The sequence below is a fragment of the Parambassis ranga genome, chromosome 9 (assembly GCF_900634625.1).
Source record: "Parambassis ranga chromosome 9, fParRan2.1, whole genome shotgun sequence".
Lineage (NCBI taxonomy): Eukaryota > Metazoa > Chordata > Actinopteri > Ambassidae > Parambassis > Parambassis ranga.
This window is the reverse complement of record NC_041030.1, coordinates 13,713,253-13,740,440: the sequence shown is the minus strand read 5'-3', so window position 1 is coordinate 13,740,440 and position 27,188 is coordinate 13,713,253. Positions and strand designations below refer to the sequence as shown.

Here is a 27,188-nt window from a genome sequence, read left to right as displayed (position 1 = left end):
ACTGTCAGATCATTGTCACATAGGTTTACACATTTTCAAGGCATGTGTCTGTCACTAAAACAGAAAGCAAGAAATGGACCAGATAAATGAGAACAGAAAGTTGGACACTGATCACACTATAACAAGATGAAAATAAAAAAAATAAATTCAGCAAATCTCCCGGAGTAAATCCTTCTGGGTGATGCTAACTCGTATTGATATCACCATAACCCTTTCAGCAGACCTTCGGCCAGATGTTGAATATGGAAAACACTTCCTGGTCCAGCTGTGGATCATTTTGATGAGCAGGCTGTCTCAGCACTGAGCAGTGAACCCAGCTGGAGTCGTGTCTCTTTAGTCTGTCGTTCTGTTTTTGCTCCTTTAAATATAAGTGTGAGCTGCCAGATACTAAAAATGAAAGTGCTCGTTTAATAGCACAAAAGTCAAAACTTCTGCTGAAAACAGTGTTGATAGCGAGTATTCACAACCATCTTACAAACCTCTCTGCACCACTTAAGAAAGGAACTGGTAATTCATCCCATTTGGGGCCCCCCTGGGTTCATGTGGATGTCCTCATCCAATTTGGGCCCCCTGTACCACTGGCTTCTCCTACAGAGGCTTGTACAGAGTCTTGCCTTCGAGGCAGAGATTCCTAAACTCCTTTTGCCCAGGACACACACTTGTGAAACAGTCTTTATGTGGCTCTCATGAAGCCCTGTGGTTGTGTAATCTCAGAAATACAGCTCTGGGTGGATTTTAAGCCAGTTTGACAGCTTGACTTTGATAAACCCTGATTTACTCTGGTGTCTCTTTGCTCCTCAGGTTGTATGGATGCAGTTGAAGTTGTCATGATGTGTAAGCGTAGCTCAGTTTCCTGATTTGTTTACAATGTAGAAACATCTTGTATGTTTTACAGCGATGGAATGTGCTTTAAACGCAGCATGCTGGAAAGATAAGAATGTCTGTTCTGTTTGTGTCTCCCATGTAAAAACATGTACAGTATGATTTTTTATTTCTTGGTCAGTCTGCTGTGAAACAAAGTTGTAAAAGTTTAAATTAGGTTTCAAAAGACAACACTGGACTCCAGTCCTGCCATCTACTGTTTTACTGCCCTGTTACTCCAGAGGCGGTGCAAGCAGTCAGACTAACTTACTGCTAGAGACACTACCATTAAACCAAACAGTTCATGTAAAAAGAAACCATCTGCCCACTGCCTTTAAAGCATATATATTCACAAGAAGGTAATGTTTCATAAAATTGCTTTTATGGTCTGTGGAAAACTAAAAAGAATGACATGCTGTAAACTATTCATCTGTTTTACTGCCCTAAAATAAATCAAGTTAGGTGTGCCACTGGACGTACACGTTACAGCTATAACTTAGTATTACTGTTTAGTAAGCTTTCATTGTCCAAACTTCAATAAAAAATATGTATGGCTGTAGTGTATTTTATGTTCCAGCCTTCATATTTTGACACACAGTCATTTCTCAAGCTCTGATTGGTCCTCATACTGTGGAGTGAGTATTACTGACTGAGCTTCTGCCCCTCTGCTCCTGTTGCGGGTGTGATGCAGAGCTGTTTGACCAGCAGGCTCTTGGAAACATTGCCTTCTTTCTCCCGGTGCACCAGCGGGGTTTAACTTAATGTGTCTGTTTCCTCTCAGGATCTGCTTTAAGACTCCTCAGGGCAACAGCCCACTGCAGTGTATTATTGTTAGAAAGTGAGTAAATATTAGAATGAGCCTATTTGGTGCTGTTGCCACTGGAGAGAGAGAGAGAGAGTAGTAATACTTCTTTTACTTCATGACCCTTCTGTCATGAGAGGTGTTGACCTGGACGAGTGAGCTACATTAACAGTACGCACCCGTCTCATCCTATAATGTGAAAAAGTCACCTAATTTTAAATCAGTTATTTGTACACAATGACACATATGACATGTATTGGACTAAAAATTGTGTTTTTGTTTTTTTGCTGTAGCACATTATTTCCTCAAGTTTTTGTCTAGTCATATTGATCTATGGAGGTAAACATATTTCTGAAACAATCACTGAAATTTAAAACATGACATTCACACGTACTGTACTGCATTTATCTTCTAACTTGGGTTTATGTAACTGAGTAATGTTTTTGCAGTGGAACAGCTGCTCTTTTAACATATCTGGCTAATCTCAAAGCTTCTTTTAGGATCTATGTGACATCATTCTCAGTTGAAAGTTCTGTTGAAGCCTCTGTGGAGATAGTGGTGGGCGGCAGTGGATAAGGAATGTGCAGGATCGCACACAAACACGGATAAAATAACACACAGACCTGCAACACTTAAAGCAGTGGATGTGGGGAGCGACCCCTGTCTCCTGTGTTCTAATTTGAGGACTGATAATGACAAGCAGACTCAGCTTCCTGGTTATTTAAAGAGCATTTCTAGATAAATGTGTCCTGAAATAGTTGATAGTGCAGTTATTTTTGGAATTAATCACTTCAGCAAAGGAATGTTATTAGACACCTAAATGCTGGACCGCAAGTGGCAGTAACTAACTGTTAGACTCTCTGCCTCAGTGTGTTAAAAAAAAGGCTGAAACCAAACCAGTTTGCTCTTTTCCTCTGCTTCCTAATAAGGCACAGAAAAAGAAATAAATACAGGAGGGCTGAGAGTGTGCGTCCCACCTTCATGAATGACGACTGCATACATTTGTTTTGTTTTTTTGTTTTAATCATTATCACTTCTGTTTAAAAAAGGATGACCTCATTGAGGAAAAAGAGTGGAAGAAAGACAAAAAGGCAAGTAAGGAAAGTGAGAAAGTGAGAAAAGGACACAAAGGTGCAGAGAGAGATGAGAATAAAAACAGAAACCGTGAAGGGCAAAGGTTTTATTTAGCTGTGACCGAAAAAACAAAGTTAGAGTCATGTTTTAAGTTAATGGCTGAGGGGCACAGTTGTGCCTGTACATAAATTATCACAGTGAGAGAGGAAGTGCTGTTAAATTATAGCCCCTGGATCCTATGAGAAGAGAAAGCAAATGTCAAATTATGAAGTCGCACCCAGACATGGACAAAAAAAAGCATCATTTTGTCTTTTCCAGGCTACATATTTAATCACTTTGTGCCACAAAGTAAAGTTATACAATAGAAAAGGAGTTCATTTTAATAGTTTTAATGTTTAAATGTTGGACTGTCCAAGTGTCAAGTGCTTTGAGTGCAGAACTTACCATAAAAACACACAAGAGCTGCCAAAAACTGTCTCACCAAGACAAATTATGTGTGAATTTAAGATGGCTATTAAAAACAGACTGGATTTCAGTCAGTTGCAGCACAATGAAAAAAAAATCAGAAATGTCCTAGATATATTCAATCTAAAAATAAATATGGACAGACTCGCTGTGTGTCTGCGTGTGTGTGCATTCAGCAGAGCTTATTTGCGGACACAGATGTTGTGCAGTGTATAAACTGGCCCTTTTGAATCAGTGTTATTGCTCCATGCCAGTAACATTTCCTGGGCCAACCTGTCGTGCCTGATATCACTGTCACCACACCCTGCACTGTGTGTGTGTGTGCTGGTATGTCAACTGGCCTTTGTTCATTCACGGCCTCTCATGATTCTGTCATCCAAATGGCAGCACACTTCACCTAGCACCTGGGTGCACACACATATAGCTGTGTTTATGCTGAGTTATGTGTGTGTGTGTGTTGCTTCTTGACCAACCCCCCTTTTCAGACATAAAAATATGCAAAGACAGACAATGATCCTTCATTGATTCAGCATGGCTGGGTGCTTGGTGCTGAAGCTGATGGCATGTTGGGGCACAGCCCTGGAAACTTCGGTCAATGATGTCACTTCAGTAAGAATAGGCCAGAGATTAAACACAAATCTGCGCAAAAGGAGAACACAGAGCAGCTGTGATAGCATCTGTGATGCCAGCAGAGGTGGAGAAGAGATCCTCCATTTGTTTAATGTCAATAATGCATTAAGGAACATCTAATGCTTGTTTTCTGCAGCCATGTGGTGCACATATATTTTCTAGATGCTTCAGTGTACAATCACACATCCAAACTCCCACTACTGCTGTCAATTTGTTGTGAGGAGGACTCCAATTTGTATACACACACCAACAATGACCAGCAGTCTAAGAGAAAGGGTAAATATTACAATACCACTGTAACCACAGTGGGTACTCAGATGTAGGAAGATAGCATGACAGCAAAACCAAAATAGCTGTCAGGACTCAGATTTCCTGGGGAAACCCAGACTCACAGTTAGAAGAACAGACCCTGTTATACAATGTAAAACCTCCAACATGAAACATGCTGAATGAAACACAGACACGGAGAGAGTGACAGATAACATGGTACATGCTGAGTTACAAACACAAGAGCAGGAAACCGGAACATGTTTTATGACAGCTGCTCTTTTATACTCTGAAATTGAAATGCTGGAAGAGGAACACACAGATTTACATGCACAGGGTTCCAATTGTTGTGCAGGAGGTAGACCTGAAGTGTACATGTTTGTCGCTATCACACTGTTGGTGTCTTTATTGCATCAGTTGAATCTCTGACCGTCATTTTAGTCATGAAGAAACATGGCTGGGTTTCTGACAGTGTGTGAATGTCTTCTTGTTTCTTAGTTATTTAGGTCTTTATGCCTGAATTCTGATGACATATAACATACACAGCTACTCAGCCTTGATAGTTACCGCTCTCATAAAATTCCCAATAACATAAAAATCCTCCTAATAAAACTGTGGCTCATGTGCTTAGCAGCCTAAAATTACATATGACTGTGCAGATCCCAAAAGAGCCCCAAAGCTTTGAAAGCCTCTGAGTTAAATTAGACTCTGGTTTACATTCACTTTTCCAGCAGGCATCCTTTTTGGCCTATTAACATGAGGCCATGACGCGTTGCCATGTTGGTGTTTTCCTGTTTTAGCTGCAGTGTAATGGAGGTAACAGCACATGGGGGACGATGCCATATCTGAAATACCTACTTGATACACCAGTGTTCCCCTTTCTACTCTATGTGCCATACATGTTTCCATGCCATTGCAAATGAGATCATCACTGTCCTCAGGACTGTGGGGACTATTTACAGTAGAGTCTGTCTGTGGAAACCTGTAGGTGACATCAGATTGAGACAATAAAGACCAGGTGCGGGTCTCATTCAGCAGTGTCTTTTGAATTTCAGCAGTAGAGCCTTTAGGGTATGTCCTTGACATAACTCCATGAGGCATATTTCTTAATGTTATTTTGATTTTGGTCTATTCTTTTATATGTTTTAAAAATGTTTTAAACTTTTTAGATTTTGTTTATTGAAAGTGCCATACTTAAGACTAGTTTATTTGTAAAGATGCTTTACAGGAAAGTTCCCCTTATGGCTACTGCTATGGGTGGGTTTATGTGGAGTTTGCACATCCTTCCTGCGCCTGTGTGGATTTTCTCTGGTGATGTGCAAGGTAAGGTTAATTGAGTATTCTTAATTGGCCCTAGTTGTGAGGGTGAGTGGTTGTCTGTCTCTTTGTGTTTAACCTTGTGATAGGCTGGCGACCTGTCCAGGGTCTGCCTATTGACTGCAGCTGGGATAGGCTTCCCTGTGACGCTTTAGTTAAGGACAGAGCGGGTTCCGAAAATGGATAGATGGATGATGCTGTTCCAAAATATCATTTACCAAGACCTCGTCTCATGATGAAGGTACTTGGTGGCGGCATCAGGACTTCTATGGCAATCGGAAACAAGAGGCAGAGTGAGAAAAGGCCACATGGGTGCCTGTATTTGTGGACTGATGTGATTCTCTAAGAGTGAAGGTGAAGGACATGAACCTCCCAGAGGAAGTTTCTGGAAAATCTGCTCTGAAAGGAATGCAAAGCTGCTGACATTTACATGTCTTCAGTTACTGCACAATTCACCCAACCTTTAATTTATGTTAACTCATGCACATTTTGTCTTTTTATGTCCTTTCAGTTAAAATTATTTGTTCCATTGAAGAAATTTACTTTATATGGAGTTCTCCTTAAAGCATCAAGTACTGTCCTACTGTGTTGCACCAGACAGGTCAGCAAAGAGCACTGAAAAATGATCTCAGTAAAATGAATATCAGGATGAAGTGCTAAGCCAATATTACTGTTGGAAGCTACGAGCATGTTCCTCACATGACCTTTAGTGGGATCAAGGCTCAAAGAGGCATCAGGAGTATCAAACACCAACAGTATCAGATTGATACAGGCCTTTATAGACAGAAAGCAGCTGCCCTCAGAAGCCCACATACATCGAAAGGAGACCACAGTTTTCAGCTGCAGCCACTCAAGTTTCTTTGTTTAATACACAGACACAGCAAGATGCTTTTTGGATTCTGTCATAGCTGATGACAGAAAGCCTCTGCATGTTGGTTTCTGCGCTTGGAACTCAGGTTCAGTCGTAATTCACCGTAACCACATTCTTTCTAAACCTCAGCAAGTTCTGAAAATTTGACATATGGTCTTAGCAGTTTGAAAGGCTCTATAAATATCAGTAAACACTTTGGAAGAACTTCTTTTTACCCACATGGTGTTGGCTAACAGTCACCATTTTTCAAAGGAAACACGGATAAAGAATTGTGTTGTGCAGTCATAACTTTTGTGTGTTCTTTTTCTTCTCTTCTTTTTTTTCCCCAGGGCCTCCAGTGCTCCTAAACCTCCTCCTGTGGCACCAAAGGTACTGTGACATTATTTAAAACCAGGCATGCCAGGTGAATTTGTAGATTTCTAATCAGCACTGTTATGTTTACAATATTAAATAGTAACACAGATGGATTTCACCTGTCATGTCATTAAGACAACTTATTTTTAGTGTTTGTACCCTTCTGAAGCAATACCATACCTACATTTTGTTGCATGATCATGTCCATTTACAGTTATACTGATGCTTCCCAGGAAAGTTCTATATTTAAACAATATTATCAGAAATACTATAACTCATATCCATTAAGTATAATCTGGGAGACATCAGTATCCTATGTGTTTTGATGTGATTTGTGTGTATTTGCATGCTCTTCTCTCATACCGGTAGGCCGACAGATCTGACATCATTAAACCAGTAGCCATCACCCACACCCCTCCTCACCCTCAGTCCACCGTCCCCTACAACAAGACCCCCAGACCTTTTGGGAACTGCAGATCAGAGAACGAATCTCCTCCATCGCAGTCCCCATCTGCCACTTTCATCCCCTCCCCATCCTCTGCCTTTTCACCTGCCTCCACCCTCACCAGTCCTCCTCCTCCTCTTCCTCTACCTTCTCTTTCTCCACCTCCTGTCTCTTACCCATCCTCTGCCTCCTCCTTCCCACCCGTCCTGGTTCCGCCTCAGCCATCGGTGTATAACACACCAATCAACTTGTACTCGGCTGAGAATGTGTGTGAGGTGGCCATGGGGCAGAGGCGGGGCCTGTTGGAGAGTCAGGGTGGAGCCTTGCCACTGCAGTTTAATGGGTGAGTGGCGGCTTTGTCAACCAATCAGAATCCCTATTGTGGCTCTAGGAGTTAAAATCCTTTCCTCTTTATTTCTCCTTGCTGGTATTATTTCACATGTCCACTACTCCATATCAGATGATTCCTTCACAGATGGTGTTTTTAGGTGCCAATTTAACTACAAATGCACAAACTGAGTGTATAGGTTCCTAATTAAAATGTACCATTTAGGCATTCAGGAGGAACTATGAACTATGAATTATGTCCAGAAGAACATTGCACAAACTTGCACACCCCTAACTGATTCAGATTTTTTTCACTGCAAAATCAATGCAGAATGTCACTTTGCCTTCTGAGGACAAAAGGCCGATGTTAGTGGGTGTCAGTGGTTGTTTTTTTCCGTGTGAACGGGGCTTAAGTGGTCAAGGTAACTTGTGATCTATGAGAGCTATTATTGAGTAAAAGCTGATACATCGCTCTTCTCTGCTCCTGTCCTTTCTCTTTTATCCCCTCAATATTTCTATTAATTCATCATGTTTTAATTTTTCCTTCCATCCTTCACACCCAAACTGCCCTTCCTGTCTTTGACAACATAATTTCCATCATTATCTACACCCCCACCCCCACCTCTTCTTTTTCTGTCTCACCATCATCTCTCCTTTCTCTCTAGAGGCATAGTGAGTATAACTCTCTGATATGAAGTGTGTATATATAACCTGTAATGGTAACTTGAGCTGTGTGGCTCTTGGTTTTATCCTTGAGTCTGTGCACATTTACCCAAACACACTGTGCCTCCTCACAGACTAACACACCTTCATCGAGTCATTGTATGATTTTAAAACATGTTAAAACACGCATGGATGCTTTTGGATTTCCACATAGACTTTAACTCACTTATTATGATCTCTTCAGTTGTGTCCTCCCTGTGCTCCTTTCAGACCGGTCAGTCGGGTTTCTCTTTCTGTGAGACTCAGCAGACACTAGTGATCTGCACAATGTTATCTTACACCATGCGGTCATGCACACAAATGGGCACATGAGCTCCATTTTAAGTGGGTACATAGCCTTCCCACCATATCACAGATGATATTTATCAGCAGTAAGTGATTTATAAAAGCCTTTTGGTTGATTTTCTGACCTGCTTTCTTCTGGTGTTCCCCAGTTTTTCACTGAGCTGTTGTGTTTGATTCAGATTGTATTTTGCTTTCAGCGCATACTTAACAGCAGCATGTGTGTGTTAAGTGTTGTGTCTTGCTTGCTTGTTTGCATGCTGTGTGGTTTGTTTCAGAGGGGAGTTTTAATGAATGAATCTTTCAGTGTTTTTACTCTAAGACTTCACACGTGCATATCAGAATTCTCTCTCAATCTCTTTCTTCCAATCTTTGTTTTTCCAGACTGCAGCGCCTCCTTCAGTCACAAAGTTAGTCTTTGCCAAGCATGACTTCTGTTTCTCTCTGCATGCATTTACTCACCTATTTTACTGTTCATGTTCATAATTAGCATTTTTTTCTTCTGAGGTTTTATCTGCAATTTTTAAGTTCTATTTTATGACAATTTAACAAGACTAAAGTTAATATTTGCTTAGTTTAATGTTTACAATATGCAGCATTGCAGCATAATTATTACACAGATCATTCAATTCAGATGGTGCTGTGTTGCACTTTTATGAGGAAACAGCATAAATCTCAAACATACTGTAGAAACTGACATGCGACATTGACACACCCACACACACAGAATATACTGTCAAATGCCTCCAGTGTAAGTGTAAGTGTGTGACCAGACTCACATACAGCCACATCCACATAGCAGCTGCTATAACAAGAATGTGTTGAGAGACTGTCATAAATCAACGTTCGAGCTGAGTGTGTCAGTGGGTGTGTGTATATATAGGTGATTTATTGACAGCAGTGCCTGAAAAACCTTCAATGCTTCTGTGTGTGTGTGTGATTTATTGTCAGCTAATTAGTAACAAGCCTGTCAATACTCTAAGGGAGTATTGCTAAGGGTTGCTACGGGAAACTGTGCACATATTCACTGTCCATGCTGTAAATGTAATTATTTATCACTCTTATAAAAAAATAGTGTTTCTCTCATTCCTGAAAAAAATGAACTATGGAAAAAAGATGAATGACTCTACCTGGATAGAATTTAGAAAGCTGAACAGCACCCCCATGTGGATGAAACTATAACTGCTTTATTGATTTTTTTGCTTTTTTTGTTGTGCATGCATTCCTCCATTTGTTTCCTTCTCTTAATTTCAAACCTCACAATTGAATTTATGTGCATATTTCTGTCTCTGTCTTCTTCTTCCTTTACCTCCTCTTTAGTGGACCTCAAAATATTTTGAAGTAAGTCTTTTCACTATAGTCTCTGACTGAGTGGCCGTTTTCTTTAATTTTGCCATTTTACATTTTGCTGCCTTTATAGTGTCTATTTGTATTTTCCTCCCCTCTGATTTTCAAGAAAACCTCAGCCACCAAGGTATCACTGCTTCAGGGTGACACACCCAGTACATTTAACAGTGTGGTGTGATCTTTCCCTCACGTACTTTTTACAGTGTGTTGCATTGTCAAACCATGTAATTCCTCTAACTGAATCATTGTGTGTTATATAATGTCAATACATTGGTACTAATTATTATAAACACACACACACACTTTGGTGGGCAGTCTTCATCTCTGTCACTTAGATTGATTATGTAAGGACATATGTAAGTTTAAAGGTATACGTTTGTGATGCTACCTGTGACTTTCTTCCCTGTCCTTCCTCAGAGTCCCCAGGAAACACGTCGTGGATACAGACATCCATTTCTACCATGTGCCTCCTTTTGCTGATGCCAGCAGAAAGCGCATCACGGAGGACACGGAGGACTGGCGCCCACGGACAGGCACCACCCAGTCCAGATCCTTTAAGATTCTGGCTCAGATCACCGGCACTGAGAGTGGTAAGTCACTGACCAATGTACACACTGTGATTGTTTGTCTGCACTCATTATTATGGTATTTGTTTATGAACATGCTCATTGATGTTTTTTTCCTCCCTCCTCCAGCTGCAAATGAAGAAGCTGACACAGCCAAGAAGACAAAGTAAGTGCACGGCAATGAAATGCTCTCATGTTGTCTGTTGTTATTATTAATGGTTGAATGGAGTGAACTATACAAATTCCAGATACCACTTTATTTAACCCGCTCAGTCAGACATCTTTAACATAAAAACTACAATTCTGGAGAAAATCTGACCTGAAATCTTTGTGCTGTGTGGGTGCTTCCTGTCTAGACAGCAAAGAAAAGGGTCACATTTGATCCATTATGTCAAAACCCAGAACCGTGTGTACTGTGAAGTTTGTCACCTCTCAACACTCACAAACTCTGAGATTCAACATTGATTTTAAACCTGTGAGCTGCTGAGAGTGTCTCTTTGGAGATTTTTGTGTCTTCCTTGTTGTCTCTGGATGTGACAGCCCTGCTGTGCAGCATGCTGTGTGGCTGAAGTGCGGTCTTATTCCTGTGTGATGTGATCCATTTGCTCGCTGTGGTTTGTGAAAGTACCAGTGATCACTTTGTGTCTGTAACATGCAGACCTGATGTGTGGCTTCACAATTAATTCATAACGTTCAGTCTGTACTGACCATGATGGGTTGTATTTCTCACCAGAGGTTAGTGTTGTGTGAGTTTCTTGACCTTCTACATATGGATTCATCTCCATTGCTCTCCTGTGTTGTTCTGTATGAACAGTTCTTTCAGCATCATCGCTTCCCATGTGGCATGGCTTATCTCATTGCAGATTGTAGAGCAAATATTCTACTTTTCCTAAATCCTCCTTTTGTGTCTCTCCTGGTCTCCTCTTCTTTTTGTCTCTCTTCTTTCTCTTGTGTGGTGGATGGCAGAGTGAACAAGACCACCACTCGGTTGGTGATTGGCCCCAAGTACAACGAACTGAGGGACTGGCACCACGGAGTGTCTGCTCGCACCCTCAATGTCCAGTAGACTGTGTGCCTGTGTCTGTGTGTTTGTGTCGGTACAACTATGTGTAAGGGGTGTTGAACTGTTAGAGGGTTAAAAGCTTTTGGAATGATGGGAGAAGTGAGAGACAGTGTCACTGTGTGTGTGTGTGTCCGTGTGTGTTAGTGGGCTTGTCCTTTACTGTTTGCATTGCTTTGCTTTTGTGCTTGGCCCACTGATTCCAACCCTAAAGGTATAGATACATAGATTATCTGTCAGTGTGTTAATTGAAATACATTTGAAATACATTTGTTTTAGTCACATCAGCAATCTGAAAGCCAAAGAAAATATGCAGAAAATATTATAGTAGAATATATATATTACAGTAGAAGGGTCCTCGTGTGACATTCAATTTCCATCAGTATTAAGGTGAGAGCGGTGGTGGGAGAAGTCTCAGATTCTTAAGGTTAAGTAAAATTACCTGTACCATTATGCAAAGACACTTCATTACAAAAACCATCTTGCTATAGAAAACCCAAGTCAGTAAATGTAGTGGTTTATACATTATTACACATGACTACAGTATACTAATAATAATAGAACAACAAGATGATCAATAGAAGAGAACCTGAAAGACCTGAAAGTAACCAAACCTGTCAGAAATAGTGGAAGAAAGCTGCAAAAAATGAAAATACTTAAGTAAATTGCCTCAAAATTGTACTTAAGTACAGTACTTGAATACATTGTGACAATCAAAAAGCGCCTGAGCTATAATAAAAAGTGTGAAATCCTGTAGTGTTTACATGTTCAGCCTGATATACAGCTGTCAATCCACACTTCTCTAATTATTATGTTTTAAAAGATTTTATTTATTGTTTGTGCATCAGTGCTACATTGGGTAAATTATTGGATAGAGACAATACACAGCACCTGTTTCCATGGTAGTGAGAGAGAGAAAAGCATGAGGTATCCCACTGAAAGGTGTGAATTATTCAGTTTACATTTAATTATTTAACATGGAAGTCTGCACCTCAGCTAATGAGGGAAAAACATATAAACAAAGTACTCCATTACAGTATGCACTACACTGTTGTTGCTGCTGGTACCACAATAATGCACAGGAGACATACTTGGGGAAGGGGTGTGGTTTGGAGTGAGTACCTGGTATGTTCCTGTATGTCAGCGCGACCGTTCTATCACTGTATGTTATGGGAGACACTTTTGGAAGTGTTAATGGTTTGTTTACATCTCCTTTTGAACTGTTCTGCACCTCAGAAGTTGAAAAAGAGTTCAACTTTTCATTCATGTATGTACAGCATTCATGTATGAACTAATCTGAGACTGATGCAATAAGGTTTACGCAAGTACAGAAGGATCTTTTCAGTGAGCAGGATCGATGGTGTGAAAAGTGTGTAAATGATACTCTGATGCTTTTGCTTTGTAAAATATTCCTACAGTGCCTTTACATTAATTTAATCCCTACAGTATGTTTACTTACTGCAGATTGTGCTTTCCTCATTGTAGATTATAACCAGCATTCTGGAAGCAGCTGTAGTTTGAATTAGTTTGGTTTGTTTTAGGTTTAAAAGTATATATATATATCGTAGCCAATAAACTGATAAAGCTTTTTCTTGTTTCCCTTCCTGCCTGTTTCTGGTGTCCCTTTCTTTCTCCCATACTTCCTTTACTCTCTTATTCTAGCTGCCTCACTGAATCTGAGATAAACAGTGGGGAGGTCAGGTATAAAGCATCCTTCAAACCTTTGGCACTTTATTAACGCTTCACTTTGAATTTTATGTAGAACACTTCATAGAAATGTCTCTTATTTCACCACAGGACTAACAGATACCTTGTTGTGTAAAAAAAAAGAACATTTTGATTTGTTATAGACACGTTTTGGTACTGATTTCACATTTTTTCCACACTCATCTCCATTAAAACAAACTAAAACTTTAGTTTAAACCCAATAACATTTTGCTCTGCTCTGTTATTTGACAGTGACAGATCCCCTGCCCACCAATCTTCTGACCAAGTAGGTGTTTCTCTCACAAGTGTCCTGATGGATGCAAAGGCCACATCTGCTGCCACTGTCCAACTACAGCCACAAGTAGCTGACCCATCTGCCAATGAGCACTGGCTAGAGAAGAATACAAACCTTATTTCTCATCCTGACAGCGTCTTCAACTCAGCTCCACAGAATAATGACTTATCAACAACACAGTTGCGCCTAGTTGCCTTTCCCATGCCATATTCCAACACCTTCAGTCACCCAGTGTGTAATACAGACTATCCTTTAGCTCAAATGCTGTTACCTTTAGCATACAATGGCACAGCCTTAAACCAACCACCAGCATCTCATGATGCAGTGTTTCTGCCAGCCAACCTGCCCCCTTATTTTCTGGGGCAGGGTTCTGTTGGTGCCCACGTTCCAGCATCCTGTTTGTCTTTTTGTAGTCTTTTGCCTTCTCAAACAATAGGAGTATACTCCTCATGTGGTAGTTCTTTACCGATTCAGAACCAGCCACCAGGGGTCTCTGCTCATAGACCAGCCGTTTCAGATGGTGTTGCTCCACCAGGTTTTCAGCTGCTCACAGCTGGAAGGTACACTAAGTTTAGAATATTTTCCTCAAAGCATGGAACAAAGTCAAAAAGAATCTGTAATTATTACTTGTTTTCTGTGTAATTATGTATTTTGCCCTGATCTGGCAGTTTCCCTTTGACACCACAAGAGGGCAGCACCAACTCAGAAAATGAATCTATTAAACGTGTGACAGGGATGGAACTACATAACTCTGCAACAGAGGGTCCAAACATAACACAAACTCCTCAACACAGGTGCAGCACCTCTGATATATACCTCTCCATTAAGTTAACATTTGTTTCAAGTATTTTTCCAATCCGTCTGTTTTCTGTCTGTCCCAGTTCCACAGTTCAGCTCAATAGTCATCTCTCTAATAAGTCATCATCACATCATCATGTGCTCTCCTCTAAAGCAGTCAGGTAAAATAATTTCTGCTTAAACTGTTGCAGGAGCAACAAATCTCCTCACTCTCACTGTGTGTATTTGTAAATAGCCGAGCGCTCCTGTCAAGTCCTCTAGATTTCTTGCCCAGAGCGGCCCCCTGCCCCCCTCCCCTCACCCCGAGCGCCCCCAGAGAGCCTTCACGACACACAGACACTGTGTGCAGTACCCCGACTTGTGCAAGGTAAATGGCGTGTGCCAATACAGTCCGTCTTTTTGTGTGTTCACTCTGAAATTAAGCTATTTCCTATTGAGTAGTAATCTAACTTTTTTCTTGTATTCTTAATATAATGTCTTAGATTGGCATCTTAGTTCCATCATAATCTTTAAACCTGGATCATGAACAGCCAGGTTCCCAAATTTGTTCGACGTTGGCTCAGTTAAAAACTAAAATGTCAGCTTTGTCAGATCCTCCATACAGTGTAGTAGAGAAACCCAGGTCAAAATACTGTAAAATACAATACTGTAGAAATCATTTACAGTGTTTTACAGTGTATATTCTCTCTTCCCTGATGTCTCCTGACCTGCTCAGACCAACCTATCCCACCAATTCACATGAGCAGGCAGTGTCTCAGTCTTTGTTGGATGCCTTGTTCATCACTCCCATTACTGAAGCTCCACTGCAACTCTTAAAGAAGAGGAAGAAGCAGCATAGTGTCAGTGAGCTGCACCTGCCAAAGAACAAGAGGTAGACAGAGCAGACCCAGAAAACAAGCATGTCTAAAAATTGTTTTGATCATTTTAAGCTGGAAACAGTAGAGATTTATTACACCATACTCATTCTTCTATACCTAAGTAGCATGTAGTGGCTCCCTTAAATAGCTAGTGATGCATAGCTCACATCAACTTATTGATAAAATAAAAAGTATAAAAGAAGTGGATGTACAATCTAGATCTGAAATAACATCAAACAAAAAATGCATCTTTCTGCACAGTCTTTATAAGTTTGATATGACTGACAGTAAGTCAGACTTGACTTCAAAAGTGTAGCCAGTGCCATGGTATAATGAACTGGCATTTTTAATTTGTCAGCAATTAGATATAAAAGGCAGAATATGGTTACATCCATTTCTTTTATCAGTTTATATTAAAAATAAAAAAACAAAGTCACTTTTAACTGCCTGCATGGATTTACTAACTTACTACAGTAGTATAATAAACATTTTATTCGACATTTTCTAAAATAAAAAAAAGTTTCAAACTATTCCATTCATAGTGGTGTTTATTTAATCCATGCCAGCACAAAAAGACAGGGTCCATATGTCTCTGTGGTGACGGTTCATACCAACTATGGCATTCTGTGGTCACTGTGAAACAACTTGGCAGCATCTCACAGAGATCAGTCATTGGTTAGTGGACACAACTGTAAGCTTCAAGTATGAACAGTGGGTGTGTGTGCATGTGAGGGAGTTTGTGTGCGTGTCTGCACGGATGGACGTCTTTGTCAGTGCGTGATGAGTGTGAACGCACGTGCATGGATGGTATAGAGTGTGACGACTGAATCCGATCCAGAGAGTATCACAGTGTTAAATTATAGACCATCTGTTGTGTGGTGGAGAGAGCTGCTGGACAGCAGTCAGCTATGTTAATGGACCATTTGTTCAATGTTCAAACCAAACCAACACATTTATGAAATGCATAATGCACGTTATTGTTAGAGCTACAGTACACAAGGGGTTACTTTACATGTGTAAACACTTGGGGGACTGAAATGTTCTCTATTTTCCCTCATTATCACTCAATTCCAGCCAACAAGAGGAGTCATTATTAGGCAGCATGCTGTGCTGAATACAGAGAAAGACCACTGGCTGCTACTAACACAGTAAATAAATGTGTGTAAATTACAAACCAGGAGACAGAGGAAATAAAAAGCAATGTATTCCTCCCTCTCTTTCCTCCAATCTCTTTTTAATTATACCACAGAGTTGACAAAGATCATATGTGACCCAGTGTGTCCAGATGGTCAGCACTCTAACTGGCCACTATTGAATCAGAAAGTACCAGCAGAGCTCTCCATAAAAACTAATCACAGTCTAGCAGAATATAATCACGCTCACATGTAATTGGCCTGATTGGTGGAGAATATTAACGAGCTGCGCTGTAATTGGTTCTAATGAATGAAGGACCGGGGAGCATCGTATTTCCTGCTCTATTTGTCACCTGTTGTTAGCCAATTAGCTTTGCTAATGTGAATGAATGATGTTAGCTTGTTGGCAGGATAATGTAGATAGATGGCAGTGTGGTCTTTAATCTAACAGATTTTAATAGCCTAATAGTGTAATGAGGATGAAGTCTTTCCTGTTCTTTTCAGGACCGTTCTGCTTGATGAGACAATGCCTGCTGAGGCTTGTTTCAGTTTTTATCTGTACAGAACTGTCAGACTTTATACTCATTATACTCAAATAGGGAGCAACAGCAATATTCACAATTGGAAATGAGACAGAACATGAACAAAGAAGCTTCCCTGTAGAACGAAATTAATTTTTTTTTCAGCATAAACAGGTACGGTAGTTTGTATGAACCATGTCCACCAACCATGTCCCTGCTGCCAAACATGATATACAAAACGATAAGCTGGTAATCAGAATGAAGAGAGATGCTCTGCAGCCCGACAGTCTCTTTCCTACAGGGAGTAGATCAGAACTGTACTGGCTATAGGCTGATTAGCTGAAATCAATGCTAACACAACGGCCCACTGGGTGCATTTATCACCATCTTTGTCATTGCACTGCAGTGTGTGTGTTTACCGGTGTGTATATTAATCAGACATCTCTTTTAACCCTTTGTATTGAGAGTGTAAATTTGACTAGGAGTGCAGTTTTTCACTGTCTAACTACTGTCACTGTCACTTTGAGGGCGTTCATTTCTAAACCTTGTTCATTCTCCTTGTCTTTGTCATATTTTCTTTTCACACCTAAGGGTGTCTTGGCATCAGTCTCTTACAGAAGAAGGGGACCTGCTCATGTCTTCTCCTGTCAATGCTGTCTATGTCTTTAGGTAACACTCTTCTTCTTCTTCACCTCACCTCTCCTCTCTCTAGCTAAACCCCTTCTCCCAATGGTGTGGGGATCTTTAATGTCCTGTGCTCTGTTATACACATTCAGTTTATTAAACGTGTGTGTTTGCCTCTCTATTCATATCTGTCACTCTGTCTCTCTCTTTCTTTCTTTCTCTCACATATCAAAACACAGAGGCACAACTCAATGTAACTATGACTGCAGTTGCCATAACACTTGTCTCACATGAGTCCCCTTACAGCCAGGCACAAGGGGAGGACGGCAGTGATCCAACTGCTGGCATCAACTATAGCCATGCTTTACGCTTGTAATATGTCTGGGGAGAGATTGTTGGCCCACCCATGCTACTCAGCTGGCCCTCACACACTTGCACACACACTTCATGTTATAGAGACATTATTCTTTTGGTTCATCTTGAAAGGGATTAGGAGAGGTTGAGGCTTTGCAGCCAAATCTGAAGGAAGGCGAGAGTGATTTGGCTCTTTTCCGCTATGATAGCAGGACAAAGAGTGTAAGGCAGGAGCAAAGCAAAAATAAGTTCATAGTTTTTTTGGAAAAAAAAGTAAGTAGAAAAATCTGCTTCATCAGGGAGTATTTGTCCTTACAAGAAAACATTCTGACCAAAGAGAGACTGTGTGACCCTCAGAAGGAATATGCTGACCTCAGAAAACATGTCGCCCTACATCTCGGCTTCTGTTACCTTGGATGAACGTCTGTTATTATGTATTTACATAATTCTTGAGATAAAACTCTTCTGTAGCGATGTGAGAACCTACAGCTCTGTGCTCAGCTCAGTTGTATCTTTAAGGAGCTTAGAAATGGTTCCATGTAGTCAGTTTCTCTATTTCGTCATTTGAATTAGTTTTCTGGCATCATTTGACGTGATCGCCACTAAATTTTACTACAATTGTTTATCCTTTGACCCAAATGGGGAATTTAATTTTATTATTGCAACCTCATGAGGATTGACTGCAAACCTTGCTATGGAGACCCGATCTGTTTATCTCCATGACCTCAATGGAGTGTTCAAAAATATACTCGGTGTATTAAGGGCATGTTTGAAAACATAAAGGAGGCTATGGTGTTCACCTGCAGAACAGACTCTCCTGCATCGTTAGCAGTCTGGCATCTTCCCACAGTCCATCACATGTATCACTCGGCTGAAGTCACTTGCTCCCACCTCAGTCATTTATACTAATATTCCGGCCTCATGTTAGGTGTGCTGTATTATTAGCGCTGTGGAAACCTCTTCGTCTTTTATCCATCATCGGGCCTGTGGCCTGGACTCACTGCTGCCATGAATGTGGCACATAAGCAACATTTTTTTTGTGGGTACTGTACTCGCAAGGAGGAAGTGCACCATGAAGTTGAGTACTGTAGTGTTTTGGCTGTAGCAGCGTTCTGTGTTTTGGTTGGTGCTGTATGCTCTCTGTTCTGTCAGCAGGTAGGTGGTCTGGAGTCTGTCATACAGTATTTTGACAGGAACTTGAAATTGAGTGTGGTAGTGTTCTTTTTTTAACTGTTATTCTTTAGGGATTTATTAGGCTACAAACTGCTATAAAGTTAAAGATAATAAGACCATAAATAAAGTGCATATAATGCAGTACAGCCACAGTATTGTTTGTATAAGCCATCACTCTGACTGAGCGGGATACAAATAGGAACAATTTTATGGCAATGCATGTATAAAATGTATATAAAAAAGTTTGAATCATGTGAATATATACATATATAACAAATTAAATATTGATTATGTTTATCTTTGTGCAGCGAGGAGTGTGAGGAACCCGAACTCAATAGTCACGAGTCTGCAGTTGTCAAAACGATGGTCAAAGGATCTGCTTCGAACCAGGGTAAGCTCTGTACTGGTGTTACCTTATAATAGCAAAATATATCAAGATGTTTTCATTTAATCACATAATTCACAATCAGCACTGGTTACTATAATAATTGCCAGCTGTAATTTTTATACCACGTATAAATTGTGATTTACGGACCTCAGACTAAGGCACAATTGGCATGCCTCCTTGTTAACTGACTGTGAACACATATTAAAAGTGTATATAAGGCATGGGTTTCAGTCACTAAAATGCATATTTTGCCAAGGCTGCATGAAATTTTTGGAACAGTTTATTTAATATGCTGCCAAATCTAACAAAAGTATATCTATATGGCTGTGTGTGAGTGTGTTTTTTACTGTAGGAGTTTTGTGGTATTTTTTTTTCACTAAATTAACAGAGTATAATCAGACTAAGCTGCCTGAGCTGTTTATTTAGCATAAGTCACGGGGAATGCATGCATCCCCCAAAAAAAGGCGCCTGCCCACAAATAGAATCCTAAAAATAAAGACTCATTTAGGAATAGAGCTAAATCTTCTTTTAAGTGAGCAGTCTGATTGATTAATAGACCCCCCTCTAACAGTTAAAAAGTGTTATTTCTCCTCACACATTTTTTTTTTTTGGTTCCCTATCCTAAAATAGTGTGAAACTGATTTACGACTATTGGATTGAATGTTGTTACAGCCAGTTAGCAGGGGGAAAGAGGCTTATTTTCCATGGTTGAAGCATGACATATGTTGTGAAATAGGTCATTGCAGACTTTCTTTTCCTTTTCTCATGTTTTTCCTCTGTGGAAGGCCATTAAGCAGGCGAGAAGGCTCAGCTCTGCCTGTGGCGCCTCGCTTAGTCACACGTGCAGCAGTTCTACTCTGTCAGAAAGATAATATTTATCGACGGGACCTGTTGGGAGTCAGAAATAAAGTTTTAAGGGGAGGCACAGAACTGCAGTATAACAACCATACTCTGTCAGTGCTCAGCCCATGCGTAGAGAGGATTTCCCTTTGCATTATTGTGTTCAATACATAGTCACTTCATTTGTGTCTTTGAACATACATACAACTGTAACTAGGGTCTGTTTCTACCTCATCCACTCTGTAAACACAAGTCCGCTTTTCCACTTCGCATCTTGATGTAACTGCCACTCAATATAAATCGTAAATGTAGTCACTTACCCGGGGACGAAGGCTCATGAAAATATACTGCCGGCCGTATAGCATCCCAGCAGCAGTGGGCCACAGGCCCATTTTTGAATCTCAAGCTGCTGCTGCAAAGAAACCAGGCCTGGCTTGTTGCTATTGCTCAGTGCAAAACAATAATGTCACTGTTAAGATTTAAAACACGCAAGTTAAGTCACCTGCATCACTGACTATCACCCTTAACATCCAACCTCATGAAATGCATGCTTGCGTGATTAATGGAAGTTTTCTTATAGGCAGAAACGTCAAGCTTATTTTCCCTGTAACATGTAACAAATTACTGTCAGAACATGGTTGCAGATGCTTTATTGCAGCTAAAATCTAGAACTGTCAAACATACATTTCAACCCAAGCCCTATAGCACAAACATTAATTAAACCCAGTCCTGTCCATTGCCCAGCAGACACACTGACATGTAATGGCAAAGCCAAACTCCAAAAGTAGCCGTTTGCTCACCGGGAACACACATAGAAAAACACCATCTTTCCATCTGCACTGGGCAGATTAAAGGCCAAGTTACGTGTTTAGCCAGGTGTCTGGGTTTTAGCGAAAGGAACATCTAGGTGGTCTATGTGTGTTTGGTCGTGTGTATGCATGCATGCACATCCACCATAGGAATGTGTTGAAAGTTGAAATATTCTGTGTGCTGCTGAAGATTGATGTGGTGAATCCATGGCTGTGACAACAGTAGTCAGCCAGCTGCACGCACCACCAAGACACCTGCTGGGTGTATAGCCAAGAAGGGCAGAGGTCAAGCAAACCTGAAGGAAAACACTGACGCACACATTTACACACAATAAATTCCTTTTTCTTCTGTTTTTTGTTTCCTTTTTGTCTGCCTCTTCCAGGTCACAGCCTGCGGACTGGTTTGATCACTCCATCCTTCGGTATGAGAGGTAACGGCAGTACAGGTGTACCAAAAGGTCCTGTCCCAACCCGACCTGCTCCTCAGCCCCATCCTAAAGATGAGGACACCCTGGTCCAGATGGCAGAACATTTCCCTGCTGGGACCCGTACGCCAATGTGTGCCCACTGTAACATGGTCATCAGGTGAGAGACACATCAGACATTCACACAGAACGCATTGGTCCTGCATGGCTAGAGTGTACACTTATACTACTCTAGTCCCGAGAGGTTTTGGGACTTACGTGGGAATCTCATACTGTTACCTCAGTTGCCGCGTCCTTGCTCCTATAAAGGCCAAGTTTCCAAGCTATAAAGCCAGAAGATCCCAGAAGTGCGCACACCCCTTGAAAACACTGGCATGCAGCATCTGCAAAGGAATGCCAGCTGAGGGAGGTACCATGACTTCCAAAAGCTAGTGGATAGAAACTTTTAATCCAGCTTCTTTTTTTAGCTAAAACAAATCCCAACAGGAAGCACATCTGGCCATCAGTGGTCCACTGCAAAATAGTGAAATTAACACCATGAGCACTAATTGTAATCAATTTACTGTAAGTGTAAAAAAAGTCTTTCAGTCACCATTATGAAAAATGTATTTATGCACTTTGGTACACGAATAAGAAATGTGCACCTATCAATGTATGTTGAAAAAGGACCCAGAAATTTAAGATTAACAGAGAATTAAACAGGTATATGACTGTTGGTGAGATTGAAGTATATGAAGAGTCCATGATCTCTGCTATTATGAATAAAGGAGCCTGTCATGTCCATTTACATAGAGTTCCATTATGTCATGTCCACAGTGATACTCAAAATGGTGGTGGAGGTGATCTCATCAATGTGGCTGCACACACATCAGGATAATCTCCAGCTTAATTATTCAGTGCCCACAGTTAGACACTTAAAATAATTAACCCGAGTAAAGCATCTGTGTATGAAACTATAGAACAAGTCTAAGCTGTCGATCTGACTGCACTGTAGATAAGGTTTGGGGGAGTTAAGTTGCACCTGCTGTTGATCATCCCTTAGATTGGTGTTGCACACATAGATGAATGCAAACACATAAGATGATGATACTGCTTCCTGTTTTTTTTACTGTCTGCTTAGAAGGTAGCTCTTATAATAGCATTAAGTCTGATTAATGGAGGATGGCTGACACAGTTATCTTAAAACTATGAAAACTGTATGAAATCTTACACATCACCATGGACTCTCTCCCTACTTTGTCTCATCTCATCCTGTCCAGGAGCTGCCTCCCTGCCCTGACCTGAGTGTTATCTTCCAGATTGTGTCACCTAACATTATCACTAAGGATAAGGTTGCTCACATGCTAATGGCTGCCAGCTTGGGGCTACTATCAGAGCAGGCTCAGATAAGCACAGCTATTGTTTGGAGTTAATAAGTCTGTTGTTTTCTACTTTATCTAATCGTCAAAGTGGACAGGAGCAAAGTGCTGTCTGAGTGGAAGCAAATGTGCAGCTGATGGTGACTTGAATAGAATACCGAGACTGATGCTAACAAAAAAATCTGTCATCTATATATTAGCTGATAAGCACTGGTGACATGGCAGCTTAATGCTAAAGAGTTGTCTCAGCATAATTTAATGTAATGAAGGTGACTCATTCATATAAGATCATATTTTACTGTACCTGACTCTCATAACTCATGCAGTCATAATGTATTCAGAGGTTATTTGTTGTCTGTCATTTTTGCCCTCTAGTGGGTATTTGGAGGCAAACAATGACCTAATCAGGAATGTGGTACATATCCATGTTTTTATAATGCTATCTCATTATCATATTTACCGGTGTCTTTTCCTCTTGTCTGTGCTTTTTTTTCCCAAGAGGGCCATTTTTGGTAGCAATGGGAAAATCCTGGCACAAGGAGGAATTTAACTGTGTCCACTGCCGCACATCCCTGGCAGATATAGGCTTTGTGGAAGAACAGGGATCTGTCTACTGTGAGCACTGCTACGAAGAGTTCTTCGCTCCAACATGCAGCCGCTGCCAGGCCAAGATACTGGGGGTGAGTTGGTGTGGATGAAAACTAAGCAGGAGCAGTAAGTGAAGGCCTCATTTAGCCGTTTATCACAATATTCGAAGTTAATAACAATCACTTCATGTATTTTAAATGAATGTAATTTGTTTCATTGTGATTAGGGTCATTAAATGGTGCCACCAAACTCAAAGATGTAGAACAAGCTACGCAGCCAGCCAGTGCAGTGTTGTAGAGGAAAATCTTTGGTGGCCACCACTGAAACTCAGGAATGCAGTGTGTGTTCGGGTGTTAGGAGAATTAGGCTTAGAGGCCTGGAGGCTGCAGGTGTAGCTTGAACCCTGAGTGTCAGGAAGCTGAAATCTCTGCTCTTATATCGGCTCTGACATTCATCCCTCACGTGTTCTAACCTCTTTAGCCTCAATCCCTTTCAACCTTCCATTTCTCACACATCTTCAACCAGCTTACAGCTTCTTATTAACCTGTTTTCTCACTCCCTCTCTCCTAATCCTTCATTTTTACCCCAGCCCACCAACTTTCCATTGATTCCCTGTCCTGTCTTGTTCTCTGTTCTCACAGTTTTAAGGGTGGGAAAGAAGTCAGTATATCTATTTTAAGCTGGGTCATGTGGCGGCCCAACAAAAAGAGTAATATATAAGTGGGACATGAGGACAAAAAACAGGCTGTAGAAAAGACATGAGCATTGAAAATACTTAAGAGCACGTCACTTCAAAAGCCACAGTATCCTCTCCACTTCTCTTCAGTGCTTCAAACTAACCACATTGTTTGCTTCTGCACATAGGAAGTGATAAATGCCCTCAAACAGACGTGGCATGTGTACTGCTTTTTGTGCGCTTCCTGTCAGCAGCCAATCAGAAACAACACCTTCCACCTGGAGGATGGAGAACCATACTGTGAACAAGGTGAGTTAGGATGCGTGGTGTTTGTGAAGAACTTGATTGACCTCATATACCAGGAAGGGTGAGGCAGTGTGAATGTGTACACATTGCTGACCACCCCATTTATAGACTGATCATAGGTAATAGATGGATTTATTCATTATACTTTTCACTCCTTAATTACGCCCTCAAACCAGTGTCTACATTGCATGCATTACTGCCAACCACCCCAGAGAGTTGACTGTGCTGTAGTCCGGTTTGAAGGCGGCTTTAGGGCACGTGTAGGTTGGATGTGCATGTCAGCGTTTTCTGACGTGGGACACACTTTCCTACTACCTGCAGAATTATGAACCCACTATAAAGTGCTTAAGGCTGCAAGTGTGGGTGTTGTGTGGTTACTGAATGACTGTACAATATGCTGACTGGATTCTGAAAGTACTGGTGAAGGAGGCTGGGACAAAAAAACGCCCAGCAATCTATGAAGGGAAAGACACAAGTAACCCTGAAAGTCAGAGCAGTATCATCAGTGAAATTGTCTGAGGTATTCTTTGCCCTGAGATTGAGCTGGTCTTACCCTCATGACTATAAACCAGTGTTAGTTTGTTTAACGTATGCCACCTTTCTTTGTCTTAAAAAAGACTTTTACAGTTTGTTTGGGACTGGCTGCCACGGCTGTGAGTTCCCTGTCGAGGCTGGAGACAAATTCCTGGAAGCCCTTGGTTACACCTGGCATGATACCTGCTTTGTTTGTGCTGTAAGTGAAGGTTAAAGACACAGAACACAGTGAAGTTGGTCCTTATACGGCCTCTCCACAGGATGTGCTATTTTATATCATGTTTTCCAATAAGATACTGAACTTTTGTTACATAAACTCATGACGTTTGTGTATTGGGCTTTTCCCAGGTGTGCTGCACCAGTCTGGAAGGCCAGACCTTCTTCTCCAAGAAGGACAAACCTCTGTGCAAGAAACACGCTCACACACTGAAGATATGAACCTGGACTGCTCTCACACTTCTCTGGCGATATATGTTCTGTTCTCTCTTGGGAAGTGCTCTTACTGAATTAATAGATAGTTCATGTGACACCTCAACCGATACTCATTCCTGCATAGTGCTGACTCCTCCTACCCGGAAGAAGCAATCATTTTTGCAGGAAGTCATGATTTCTTTTCAGTTTTGACCAAGAGAAAGTATATTAACAGTTTGAATGGGCTTCTTTTGTGCTCATGCATCTGGTTGCAGCGCAGTATTACTGTCCTATGGTGATCAATCACCTGTACACTACACCAGCTTTCTACATTCATACATACATAGGTCTGTTTTTATTCCTTTATTTCAATCTTGAATTATTGAGATTCAGATGATCATATTTTATGGTCCAACCTGCTACAATACAAAAAAATGCAATGAAAGGATACAAGCAAATATTCAAAGCAAACATAAACATGTTAGAGCTTTAATAATCTGACCAACAGCTATCGAGGGTTCAAGATACAGATATAATTAAGTTTAAGTTCAGACTTTGTTTTTTTTTTGTTGTTGTTGTTGTCTTTGCTGTCCATACACAGCTAACACAATTACAGCTATAAGAGTTTCAGATATGCATTAAAACATGCAGAATGTGCCTGTATTAGCTGCAGGCGGGCTGAATGAATGAGGCGATGATTTAAGCTGCTTCATTCCATTAGAATAATTCTTTATAAATTTATAATTTAAGGGAAATTGTATTATTTTATTTTCCATTTGTTGAGTGAAACTGGTTACATTTACAGAAATGTAGCAGCTTTTCAAAAAAAAGGCCATTTATTTTTACTATTTTGAAATTTTAACAATGCGGCACTTGGAAAAAAAAACACTTTGGGTTTCATTAAGGAGAGAATTTGCCATTGATAATATATGTCTATAATTACAAACAAGATGTCTTTGTATATTTATGTATTTCTGCTTGTTGTGTGGACTGACAACTCGTCACCTGCATTGCATTGTTAGAAATATGTTTTATGACATAAGTGCCATATAGTTTCATTTTAGATTTTATTTATTTTACCGGCTTTAAACAAACAAACAAAAACATCTGTTTGGTTCAGTCCTCTGTATGCTGTTCATTTTTCTGGCCTGCAATTAAGTACAGTTAGTGAACTGTATATTTTATTTTGTTTAGAGACAGGAAGATATATGTATGTATCTATTTGGGTCTTATGTTTTTAAGGAAATAGATTGAGGTTAATGTTTTTTTTAAAGGCTTGCGTCCTTGTTAATTTGGTGATAGCTTACTTTTCATTATCTGTGCATGGTATATTTGGTCTGTTTTGGGGATGAATATACGTGAATATATGTACAGTGATACACAAACATATCATAGAATGTTCACTGTATAAAATTGCAGTTGGAACTATTAATATCGGTCTGACCTGTTTAATAAATGATGTGCAGGAAAAACATCCTGTGTTTACTATCTATATTACCATTCTAAACTTCCTGTATTATTTCTTCAGAAGTCACATAGTTGTGTAGAAGATGACATGAGCAGTGTGAAATGTATGAAACAAAGGCTCTGCTGGAATGATATAGTAGATGGTCAGGATGAAGGATAAGAACAACCTCACATACACAAACAGGTATGACATCACCTCACATTACTTCAGATCTTGTTGCTTGTATGTCATGGATTGGTGCACGAATGAGTCCTAAGCACAGAAAAGTGTGACAGTTTAGCACTCAATACGTTCTTTAAATTGATTTTTAATATAAGGCCTCTGGTTAACACAAGCTCACGAAAGTTTCACATATTACTCTCCATCAATCCACCCATCAGTGTCGAAGTAGCAACAGATGGAGCAGAGACATCCAGATCTCCTTGTCCCCAGCAACTTCCTCCTGGGGGCGGCTCCCCATGCCAGCCAGGGGGGTCCCTGCAGTGTATCCTGGCTCAGCCTTCTCTGAGTTAACCAAATCCGTGCCTGGTTT

At 40.6% G+C, this 27,188-nt stretch overlaps 1 protein-coding gene across 1 annotated transcript in view; it reads left to right on the top strand.

Moving 5' to 3' along the window:
* pdlim5a (PDZ and LIM domain 5a) overlaps positions 1-26,662 on the top strand; it is a 44,648-nt gene extending 17,986 nt beyond the window's left edge. Inside the window, exons 4-13 of the mRNA XM_028414166.1 lie at positions 6,617-6,656; positions 7,011-7,429; positions 10,183-10,355; positions 10,461-10,497; positions 19,162-19,244; positions 21,274-21,475; positions 23,173-23,353; positions 24,126-24,246; positions 24,861-24,976; positions 25,126-26,662. Coding sequence (XP_028269967.1) covers positions 6,617-6,656; positions 7,011-7,429; positions 10,183-10,355; positions 10,461-10,497; positions 19,162-19,244; positions 21,274-21,475; positions 23,173-23,353; positions 24,126-24,246; positions 24,861-24,976; positions 25,126-25,215 — 1,462 coding nt within the window. The 3' untranslated portion in view covers positions 25,216-26,662. The remainder of the gene's footprint in view (positions 1-6,616; positions 6,657-7,010; positions 7,430-10,182; positions 10,356-10,460; positions 10,498-19,161; positions 19,245-21,273; positions 21,476-23,172; positions 23,354-24,125; positions 24,247-24,860; positions 24,977-25,125) is intronic.
* Positions 26,663-27,188: the final 526 nt, after the last annotated feature.